This window comes from Phasianus colchicus, chromosome 4 (genome assembly GCF_987193195.1).
Source record: "Phasianus colchicus chromosome 4, bPhaCol1.hap1.1, whole genome shotgun sequence".
Taxonomy (NCBI): Eukaryota; Metazoa; Chordata; class Aves; order Galliformes; family Phasianidae; genus Phasianus; species Phasianus colchicus.
This window is the reverse complement of record NC_143439.1, coordinates 49973261-49985396: the sequence shown is the minus strand read 5'-3', so window position 1 is coordinate 49985396 and position 12136 is coordinate 49973261. Positions and strand designations below refer to the sequence as shown.

The window sequence follows — 12136 nt, the reverse complement described above, 5'->3', positions numbered from 1 at the left end:
TCACGTATTTGAATAAAACATGATTGCTGACTTAAGAGTGTGAAGGAATTTGAGTTTGTAAATTATCATATCAGTCTGTGGGAGAAATTCTTTCATACTGAAAAAAGAATATGTTTATAAGTAAGTAGAACATTAAGCTTTAGACTTCATATTTGCATTTCAATTTAAAAAAAAAAAAAAGTGTTGTCCTCTGTCCAAGACTGTGTGTAGTCACAACCAGCATTTGTGAAGCTAGTGCTGCTGCTAATCCCGTGGGAAAGTGCCAAACTTGTCAGCTTTTATAAATTGCTGTCTTTATGACAGGAAACTGGGAGGGAAGGGTCTTGTATCTGAATGGAACAGCAAGGAGAAAGCTGGTATGTCAGGCAGATGTATTCCCGAGCCACTGTTCTCTGTGGTGAAAGCAATGCCAGAAGCATGGGTCTTGTTGAAAGGTTGGATGGAGTCCATGAGAACTCTGTGAGCGTCCGGTAAATATTTTGGCTGGATGAGGAAGAGGCTGGAGGAGAAGACCTCTTGGAGAACAATTGAAAACAAGGCAGGTCTTCTTGTTTCTTTTGTTCCTAGCATGGCAACTATTTTTACATATTTGTTGGTAGCAATAGTGTGTTTTCTCTACCTTTACCTGAACGCATCATACATGGTGAATGGTTTGAGACTGAGTGTCAAGCCATTGTCAACATGGTGGTGACTCATACACAGGAGTTCTATCATGCTTGTAGCATCTGGCACCTTCAGGCAATATGAGGGTTACTGGGTGTTTCCTTGATGGCCTGCCTCTAAGCAGCAGAGGCTAGCTTAAGAGTTTATTACGCAGAACATACCCCCTGCTATAAGGATCCCTGACAAGGATGAGTAGGTGCCTAAACTTCAGCTTCTGTTGAGTTTATATTCACCCTCACAGTTGACTGTGATGTGAAATATTTCATATGACAAGGAGTACTGTGGGGAGTGTCTGAAGGGCTACAACAGTGCTTCTGGTTGGATTTGCTTATGCTACAGAGGTGACAGACTAAAGACCTGCAGTTCAAGTCCAATGCAAAGTTTTTAACATGGTGCAGAAAAGCAGTACAAATACATAGTTAGTCTAAATACAGTAGTTCTGAAATTCAGAGTGCTTTAGAATAAAATTTTTAAAGTGTTCTGAAGGTTTCGGTGTCATCTCTGGGCTTTTTTTTTTTTTTTCTTTTACATCAAAGCAACAGCTCTGTTATAATCTGTAATTGCATTAGCCAGAGCAGATACTTCACTCTGTGTTAAGCAGCTCAGTGAAATAGGAAGGAGGAACCTGGTTGATAAACATGATGCAGCCCTTTGGCAATGCCTATCAGGTTCAGCTGCTTTCTTTGCAGCAGTTGCTTTATCTGTGTGCTATGAATTGCTCTTAAAAAGAACACCTTTTAATGTATGCCACTCTTGTTTCCCTCTGTGTTTCTGCAGCAAGTGACTGGCAGAAGTTTTGGTGAGAAGGACTTTCGTTCTGGATTAGAAAACGGCATTCTTCTGTGTGAGTAAGTAACACAGTTTTGAGTCTTGAACACATTCTTGACTATAGATGAAATGAACTTCAGCTAGTATGTCTGATTGCTGGTTTCCTTTTGCAAGTTTTGACGTTGTGCGTGCTGGTTGTTTCACTGCAGCATCCTTTCAGTGCCAACGCTATCTTGTTACAGTGAGAATCAAGATGTGGCTTAAAGAAAACAAGTTTTACAGAGTGCTTCCCTCACTCCACCCCAGCTCCTTAGTAGAGTTATGTAAAGTGAAAATGATGTTTTCTTTTTGGTTTCCTTTTATTTTAAGACGTTAACCACAGATTGGCGAATGGTGTTCCACACCTGCCTGCAGATCTCTCTGCTCTGGTGAAGTGTTTTGGACAAATGCCAGGTTCAAGCACTGTCAAGAATTAACCATCTGAACACCATCAATACTCAGCAGCTTTTATAGTTTCTGGAAAGTTTATACATCCTCTGAATTTTACCTGAAGGTGTATTGGAATGATGTGTTTTGTAATTTTTGGACAGGCAATGCTTCTTCATGTTTCTCTCTGTGGTTTTAACAGCAAGTTTTTCAGCAGTCTTCCAAAAACATGTGACCTCAGATGCCAAAGCTAGTGACTTTAAAGAGAAATTTGGAAGTGCGCTCTATGCCCCTAGTTCTTTGGAAATCCCATGCAGGATGTCAGGAGTTTCAGAGAATGAACTGATCTGAATCATATGTATGTACTATTTTCTTTCCCCGGGAAAGCAGAGTTGTCACTGAAGTGGGTAAAAGCTGTCTTCGCACACCAGAAGGATGAAGCTTGTGCAGAAGAACTGAATGCATACTGAAATTTATGAATGAGATCTCCTGAGACATTTAGCCAAAGCACTTCAGCAACTGTTTTTTTTATACTACAAAAGGTGCAAGAACATGGAGTTTGTTTTCAGTAGTATGGTTGAGCTAATATTCTGTAAGTCAACTGTAGGTTGCTTACAACAGCTTTGAAACTTACTTGTGCAAGTACTGCTATATATCTCACAGGTGTAAGTAATCTTCTTCAACTTCAGCAGCTGAGGAGTGAAAAAGCATAAGGGAACTGATCTTGTTTAATTGTAGTTGCATGTCTTTGCTGGGCTTTGAGAGGAGGGAAGTAGTTGTTATTGTTGATCAAATGTGTAAACTCAGGAGCAGCATGGTGTCCACCTCTCTGCGTGGAAGGGTTGCCTCTTATACAAGGTCTCACTCTCTGGTGTTCAACAGAAGCCACCTCACAGTGCTCTTTAAATGGTTAGTAGATAAAATTCTACTAGGCTACAAAACATTACCAAGATAACTTCTACTTCGGCCTTGCTAATAATGAACAGTTTGAGGCCAGCAATAAAAGCATGCTCCTTGCTGCTTCTGAGTTCACTGTACGAACTCAGAAATTTGGAAATATAACACTGAGAACTCTTAATGCATTTTTGAAAAGAACAGACTTTGGCCTCTAATTTGTGTATCTCTTGCTCTGTGAAGCAGTGCTAGTAAAGTTACCACAGGCAATATCTCTCTTAACCTCCTCTGTCTTAGCTGACCTCAACAAGTAAATGAAAATTGTATCTCAGCATCTCTGAGAAGCTGCTGAAGGCAAGAAAGGAATTCTAGGTGTTGCAGGTTTCTGAAGATGTAAGAAGTTATTACCTTTAGCCCAGTTTACCTGATTTATTACTCAGAACTTTTAGGAAGAAGCTGAATTGTCTCAGCTTACCCACATGGAATGGCACTAATTGGTAATGCCATTAGCTGACAGCTCTGCTGGACATTTGTGGGTGATGCTTGTCTGAACTTGGAGTGGTGCTAACTTTCATGTGTTTTTTTTTCAGTGTCCTTGCTTATTATTATGTTTTGAGATGAGACCTGAAAGTGCGCCTGGGTCCTGAGGGTACCCAGCAGCAAGAAGGCTGGGAACTAATGTCAACAGGTGGAATCTGCCACTGTGCCAGGACTCTCCCAAACCCTGCTCGGGGCAGGCTTTTTGTGCATAAAAAGGGAGGGGAGGAGAGGCTGGCTCCATGGCAGAGTCCAATCTGCTAACAGTTGGACTAGCCATGTGCAAAATGACCCAGGGGACATCTTTGTCTGTCTGCAGTAGGTTGCTGGAATCTTATGTGCAATAATGCCAGGCCTTGCTCCAGTTGGTAGCAATGTCTGTGCCCTACACTTGTTCAGAACAGATTCCTGTTTCAGCAGAGCAGTAACAGGAATCTTTCCCTCTTTTGTGTGCTCCTTAAAGGGATATTTCAAAACCTGTAGTGGCATTCACAAGCTGTTTGTGGCATTTCCCTTCTGTGCTGACAAACCCTAGACTAATAAATCTCTCCCAGCTGTGGTTCTGGCAATTAGCACACTACTGAGATGTGAATGCTTGAGGTACTACTGTAGCAATCCACTGCAAACTCTGGCAGACATCGTTATGCTGGTTATAAATCACTCATTCACATCTGAAGGAACTGGGGCTGTTTAGTCTGGGGATAAGGAGGCTGAGAGGAGACCTTATTGCTCTCTTCAAATACTGAAAGGTGATTACAGCGAGAGCAGGGTTAGTCTCTTCTCACTGACAGGTGACAGGACAGGAAATGGCCTCAAGTTGTACAAGGGGAGGTTTAGGTTGGATATCAGGAAAAACTCTTTTAAGAAAGGATTGTTAAGCACTGGAATAGGCTCCCCAGGGAGGTGGTTGAATCACCATCCCTGGATGTGTTTAAAAACTGTTTGGATGTGGTGCTCAGGGACGTGATTTAGCGGAGGGTCATTAAAGTTGGGGTAGTATGGTTAGGTCGTGGTTGGACTTGATGATCTTTAACGTCTTTTCCAACCTGAGCAATTCTATGGTTCTATGATCTAGCAACCATGCACATATTTCAGTACATGAAAACTAATATAACTGTGCCTTGCCTGCAGCATGGGCTCTCAGGAGGGGCACTGTACTCTGGCAGTCCAACTAGTGGAAAGCATCCCACTCAAGTTAGCTGCAGGCACCTGAAGACCCTTGTGCCTGATTTCCCTGGTAGTGTTTGCATGGTTGCTGGCATCTAGATCTGGCCTCATTATGATATTTTTAAAGCTTGTTGCTCTCAGTTCAAGAGCATATTTAAACAACACAGGATGCCATGAAGTTACATGCTGACAAATGGGAATAACACAAGTCCTTCCTTCTTTCTGGATTTGAAAGCCCACTTGTGCAGTTTCCCTGACAGTACCAGCTCTGATTGTTCACCCAGCTGTGCTCAGAAGCCAATGACTACCACTTCTGTTTCTCTGAAATGATTTATTTCATGGCTTTGTAGCATAGCTGTCTGACATCAGTGCAGATGGTGACTTCAGCAAGGGGCATCAACATAGCTAGGAGATGCAATTCAAACTCTGTTCTTACTTTATGTATTAAAATGTTATATGCAGAGACTGAGGAGCTTCCTGGCCGCACTCTGCATGCATCGGTAAATGTTCCATGCTGGGGACGTGACAGGAAACTATTTGATGGAGGAATACAGCAGCAACAGCAACAAATATCCCTTGAAATCCCAATTTCTGCTCAGGCACACGTTCTTTTTCTTTTCATTGTTTGGTTTATTCTATTTTGTTACTGTTACATAGTTTTGATGTTGCAGTTAGATTCTGGTTACCATTTTATGAGCATTTTCCCAAAGTTTTTTCTTTTTTTTTCCCAAGCCATTTGTTTTGTAGATTAGTACATAGTGTTATGTAGCTTAGTAAAATGTGCAGAAACAATGTTTATTGTTTTTAGTTAGCACTCTGACTCTGTAACCTTTTCTCTGTTTTGTGAAAGAGCAAATATAATGGTGGTTTATTGCTCTTAGTCTTGGTAAAATTGGTAATGTACAGTAAGTAGAGGGAAAATTTTATCCTTTTTCTTGTGCAAGGAAATGTCCATGAAGGGCCCTTCCCTTCAATCATGCATGCTCTTAAAAAAAGCCTGCAATCTTTTTTGTACTTTTAAATTTGGGGGGGGGGGAAGGGAGGGAGGGAAGAGAGAGAGAGAATTTAATCATATACATAGATTATTTGAATAGTAATTAAAGAAAAAAATGAAGTGTGATTATAAATGTGCGTGAGCTGAAAGGGATTGTGATTAAGATTTACTTAATGGAATTTATCATTTACTCTGTCATGAGAATAATTTTCTTCTATAAATAAGTCTCCTTGGCTTGTGTTCTTTATGTCTCTGGTGATGAATGAGCTGCTTATTCTCAGAGAGCAGACTTTCTTAAGGCTTGCATCATGGCTTCATCATGCATCTGAACCAAGCTTTGGGCTGGCATGAATGCTGTTTTCACTAAGAGCTGGATATGTGCCAGATCAGTGCAAGTATAATGCTGTGGAATAGAAAAACTTCGTTTTTGAGTCAGTGGTGGTGTTAGGTGTGGAACCTTATTTCAGAGCAGCTTTACTTGAATGTGTGGCATTTCATTTTTACTCTTTAAAAATCACTCTTCTAATGTCTTTAGACATTAAAGCTAATGTCTTTTATTTAAAATTACCGCTTATGGTGACCTGGGGAAAATAAGTATGCAGTTACCTTAGTAGATTGTAGGATTTTGGTATGTCGTTTTACTTATCTGTCAGTGGTAAGAGCCTGGCATCAATTCAGCGCTCAGCTGTACAGTGTACAATGCAGATACTTATGTTTAATTAAGTTTTGTTTGAATTTGCTATTCCTGGAAGCCAAGAAGGTATTTGAGTTTCACAGGCGTACTTGAAATTTTGAATGCGACCCATGCCTTAAGGTAAGAAGGGATTGGTGCTCTCCTGCGGTTTTCAGGCTGCGTATTGTAAAGCCAAAACATAATCAGCATCGTGGATTTGGCATGGCTCCAATTTAGAGAGACGGGCCCCAAGGCTCATTAAGCATTGAGATTTAGGTTCATGTGAGGACATCTGAAGCAGTTTTATGTGGACCCGAGGTTTTTCATCTTTAAGTTTTACTGCAACGTTACGATGATGAGCTACTTATTAGTATAGCCTAGTTTGAGGAGTCAAGGGTGATGTAAACCATAATGTTTAGCTATGTGCATGAGAAGGAGAGAATGGACGTTGAGGGGCATAGTTGAGTGCGATGAAAATGGCCTGTCTTTGTAATTATGTTAAAAAAAAAATAAAAATGCATCTCAGCAGACTAAATAGTGGGGTTTTTCCAGTGAAAGTTTGTGATTGACAGAGCAGGAGGCTCTGGAACACTGATCCATTCAAACTGAGTTTTGCTGAAGTGCAAAGCAAGGTAATCCTGTGAGAGGTTTCAGCTTTCCAAGAGTATATGTTTAAGAGCTTGTTTTGAATAAATACTTTGGGAAATTATCCATTCTTATTGCTATCTTGTAAAATTGAGAATTGTAAATCTGTAGGCATATGAGATGCTCTACATGTCATTCATTGTGGTGGTAGGTTCTATATAAATAGTCCTTTTAAAGGCAGAATCTTCCCTGTTGCCTTTCTTGAGCTGCTTTGCAAGACCTCTGTCTTATTCCTATTTCTAGTTGGCAGAGTATAGCCTGTGTTGTGCTGTATTTGGCTTGACTTTTCTTAGTCCTACTGGTTTCGTAGTTATTTATTCTCCTTTCACTTATCAGACTGGACTGTGAGGCCTTTATATGACAAAGGCAGTTCTGTCTTGCATGTTAAAAAAGCACCTTATTCATCTGACACTAAATAAATAATAACAGGGACATCATTAGCAATCACTCAAGAATGTTTTTCCCAAAATATTTTTGTGACCTCAAGAACAACTCTATATTTTGAAACTTCTTTGCTGCTTCCTTTGCAACAAAATCTTTTGATTTTTTGTTATCTGCACTGTATCAATGTGTTTGGTTCATATTTAAGATTAATAGTGTGTTTTATTCATCTTTTCAACTGTTTTGGGCATGTTGGAGGTGCTGCTATATAGCACAGGTTTAAAATATGTAGATACTAAAACTGTCTGGACTAGTAATTGTCAAGAGCTGAAAAGCTGTTAGTTAAAATATAAATTTGTAAAACTTAATTTTAAATAGAGAATTGTCTCCTTGAAAGTTTACTGTGGATAGGATTTTGTGGATAGGATTTCCTGAACTCTCAAATATGAAATACCTTTTTGCTTTAAGTGTAGGTCATTAGTCAGCTTTTCTTTTTAGGAATATGATCTGCAGTTTGAGCTAAAAACTCTGTTGGATGCATACCCATCCAGCATGGATTCATCTGTGAACCACACATCCTTTCAACCTTTCATTTTTCCATTTCTGAAGCTTATTCTCTGAAATTTTTCCTCTTAGAAGCTAAGTCTTCTTGGAGGCTGGATTTGGCAGCCATCCTTTGAATATTTTCTTAACTGACGCTTTCTTGCAAGAATTTCATGTGCAGTTGTCTATGTGCTTTTCATTAGATCTTTTATCAGCTGTTGCCTGAAACGCCTTCTTTTCCTGGCAGAAGCCTTTCAAATTCTTAACCAGTGATAAACAACCCCAGGAAGGTCTTATAGGTTAGTCACACAGTGGCTAGTACTGATTTCAGCCTGTCTGTCCTACTGCAGAGATAACTTATCTCCTGGAATTTCAAGCCTTGGGGACGGTACCAAATAGAGCAATTGATTCTCCCCATATGTACCAGAGCTGTTTTTCACAAGGGGAAGGAAGTGACCTACCTTCTCCCTGTAAGAGTGGGAGTGGATCAACTTTCCATTGCTGCTGTGCCCTGATATTTTCATAAGGTAAGGCAGTTCCTCTGCAGTCTTACCAAGCTGCACCTACGAGCTGACCACCAGAGGATCTAAGTCAGTGCCTGGTCGAGAGAAGGGGTAGATGGGATGGATATGTAAATGTTGTGTTAAAAGTAGAAAGAGAACTTTAAGGAGAGAAGTGAAAAACAGGGCTGACTTGACTCAGGACAAGTGCATAAATGCCAGAAAAGCTGGACGGAAATCCTAGCTGAGAGTTTGAAGGACCTTGGTAATGAGTCAGGTGTGTGCATGCAGGGACTGCTGTTTTATGTAGGGAATCTGTAGAGCTTTGGTTTTACCCTGTGTTGGATTGCTGTTTTGGGGGGGGTTTGGTGGGATTTTTCTTTTTCCATCATATTATATTTGAATTCTTTCAAGAACTATTCTGCCTCATGTGTTTTCATTTTGCTATGCTTTTTCTTCTTTTACTTTAAAATGTTTCTTGAGATTTCCTTGTCATTTGTTCCTTTTGGTTATGTTAGAGAAGTGCAGGATATATCGAAACCAGAATTCCCTCAGTAGGAAACATATGTTCTTTCTTTTTTTCTTCGTATCAATAACTTTTAGCAACAGTAGTAGTTAAGACTCCAAAGTGTTTTCTCTGTGAAGCAAGTTGCCTGAAAGCTGAAGTTTTTTAGAAGTCCTCCATAACCTTGTTTTGAGTCATCTCCAATGTGCTCGTGGATCATTAAACCTCAGCTACCAAAAAAATGTCAAACCTAGGGAAGGTACCTATGATCTCCTTTTGAGAACAGCACTGAAGGGCACTGTTTCACAGTGTCTATTCCCTCACCATCTCATATCAGATCTTAAGTTAGCAGTGTTTTACTGGAGGGGGAAGGAAAAAGGAAAAGTCATGGAAGACTTAAAAATAACCCCGTTTTTTTTTCTTTTCTCAAAACAGCATAGTTGGAATTTTCTCACTTGCATCTGGTTTCCTATATACCTGGTTGCAGGAATATGAAATATATGAATATATTACCAGTACATTAACAAAAAATAAAAATCCAACCTTTATGCTTCAACTCTGGCAATTTAAACAGTAGTTTACCAACTTCTACATAACAGAATATGATACATGGTGATGTAAAGGTTTTGTTGTGTCTTTAGAGGATGAATATCTGCTGATTGGTTTTCTTTGCTTGAAGAACACAACTGTACAAAAACCTGAACTAATAAATGTGTGCTTGAGAAAACCTGAGCTTGGAACTTGTGGACCTTTATCTTTGAGATAGAACAGGGGGGCTGACATTTACATAAACAGCAAATTGCGTGTCTGCCTTTGATACCCTCACAGGGATGAAAATACCTGAACTTTGATAATTTTTACTGCACAAGGAAAAGGACTGCTTCCTTGGAGGAGAAAGTGGGAGACAGGGTCAATAAGAGCGAGGAGGTTCTCAGAGAAACGGTGGTCATTCAAAGTCTGAGTACAATTTGGTGTCTGTCTCAAAACTTCCCTCTGAACCTGCCAGCAGGGACCTTGTTGTCTTCAGTAAACTGACCACCATTGCTGATCTGGACATTCTAACCAGATGTCTGAGGCAGAGGGTTGTATGTGTGTCATCAGTTACAGATATTTGTTCAGCAGGTGCTTTCAAGCATCTTCCTGCTGCAAGAACAAGTGAGTGGCCAAGTCATTGGAAAAAAGTTAGAGGAGGCTTTCAAATTGTGAGAGGTAGACTATATACTTTTTAGTCTCAGTTTTTGTCACATGCTTGCAAAAGTGGTAGAACTAACTTTTCTAACCTGACTGTGGGATAGGGTCTTAGCACTTTGTTGTGCCTATGGGTTATGTTGATTTCCTGCCCTGTGCCGTGAAAATGATAGGGTTAACTTTTGTAATAGGGATAAATGTTGTGAAAATAAAGCATAGAATACTGTGTATGTGATACACCGGATGTGGAAGCTGATGGATTCTACCTTGTTCCAGAAGACTGTGAAGTTGTTTTGTCTCTTTTGGGGGATGGGAAGGATGTTATCTCATAAAATTTTCAGAGATGACCCATATGGCTGGACAACAGATGCTGGAATTGCTCTCCTGTCTGTAGATGCCTGTAGTGCAGTCATCTAGCCTTGCTGTGCAGTTAAGTGCAGGAAAAATACCCACTGCTGGTTACAGTCATGTCATCTCATTCCGGATGCCTGCAGTCCATTAGCTAGAACAGTGCTTTGCCAAGTACCATTTGCCAAGGTTTCTGAGTGGTTCTGGTGGATTTTTTACAACATCTTATTTGAGTGGAAGGGCAAGTACTGCAAACAGCAAATATTTAGAAGCAAATCCGCTCGCACTGTTATGGTCAGGGCTATGGCTGGAAGAGTGACAAGGCCAAGAGCTGTAGCTGTAGAGGGCTTGCAAATGGAGCCAATGTAGTGGGGTTGTAGGAAGGGTTAGGCAGCAAAAATTCACTCTTCTGTGAATTTGTTCCCTGGGGATTATGTCTTCACCTCTGACTGCACCTAGGGATAGGACTGGGAGAGTCACAAAGCCTGGAGCTGCTGCTGTGGCAGGGCTGGAAAGGGGCTGCCACAGGAAGGTCTGCATCAGAAAGTGTTTTCCCAGCAGCAAGATTTACCCCTGGGTCATTGCTGAGGGCCTTAGGCCAAGTCTGCAGTGCAGCATCGATGGGTATTTTGTTGGCTCTGTATTTGCAGAGAAACCTGCTGGAGTTGATAGAATTTCACGTATCAAGACAGATGCTCCTTATGAGTCCAAAGAGCACAGAAAAAATTAGTTTGTGTGTGTTGGCCTGTGCAGGAAGAGGTGTATTTGGTAGCTCTCTTGGAGAAACGAGCAGATAGTGACTATGGGACTGAGGGCTGACACTGTGACACTGTGTAAACAGCACAGCTTCTCAGCCAGGCTGGTGGCTGGGCAAGCTGGCGACACTCAGTGTTTTGGCATCGGGACTGTTGCTCTAGATGAGGCAATAATTTAGAAGCAGCCAGACTGCTCTGGAAGAAATCTGCCTTTGGCACGTTCTGCAGTGGGCCAGTCCTGGAGGTTTTGGTGCCAGACCATTTAGAGATGTTTCCAACAGGAGGTAAACATTTTAATAATAGAGACCTTTCTTCCTCAGGCTTTTCCATCCTGCCCTGGCCCATTTCCTCCCACTTCAGACTCCAAACGGTGATCTAAAGTGTTGTTTATTCCCTACTCTTTTCCTTCCTCTTGTCTAACCCATCCCCCATATCTCACAGAGAACCCTGTACACGCCAGTCTGAAAGTTTACTGGGAATGGGCTTTGACTTTGGGGTTTCCATTAAGACCTCCTTATTTTACTTTCTATTGTTGTTTATGGCATTTCATGTACTCTTGCAGTAAATGTTATTCTGCCTGGTATATTCACATATTAGTAATAAAGAAAATTGGATATTTTTGTTAATATATAATTTTTTCCTTGGGACAGAATAGGCACTGTAGATTGAAGTCTTAACAGAACTAGAGTATTCAAAAGGTGCCGTGAAGAAAAAGAAATCTTACATTGCTTGTTGCAGCAGCTGAATTAATAATATTAGTTTATAGGATTGCTGCTTTGCAAGTCTGAAAAATTAGTTTGTGCATTTGGGGAAAACAAAGTAATTTTTGTTTGTCCTCTCTGGGATAAAATTACAGTCATAGGAGAAGAGATGTATTATTCTTTCTGTGCTATTCTATGTACCTAGGGGTAAAAATAAATAAATAAAACAAAAAATGTTGGTTTTTTTATATGAAGTATACTCTTTCATCATTTGTTTTCTAGGATGTGAGAGTTCTAGATTTTATCATAAGCAAAAGTCGGGAGTAGTACAGCAGTTTTTATGAGGTCGAGTTACAGTTTTTAACTGTAAAGAGATTTAAAAAAATAAAAAATTGCTCCCCCACTTCAGCTCCTCCGAATGCCGTTTACATTGTGTTCTTTGCCACTC

General features: G+C 40.4%; 1 protein-coding gene across 8 annotated transcripts in view; it reads left to right on the top strand.

The window, feature by feature from the left end:
* LIMCH1 (LIM and calponin homology domains 1) overlaps positions 1-12136 on the top strand; it is a 164656-nt gene that overhangs the window by 58609 nt on the left and 93911 nt on the right. For all 8 annotated transcript variants that reach the window (XM_090139511.1, XM_090139504.1, XM_090139509.1 and 5 more), the window contains exon 2: positions 1441-1511. In XM_090139511.1, coding sequence (XP_089995637.1) covers positions 1441-1511 — 71 coding nt within the window. The remainder of the gene's footprint in view (positions 1-1440; positions 1512-12136) is intronic.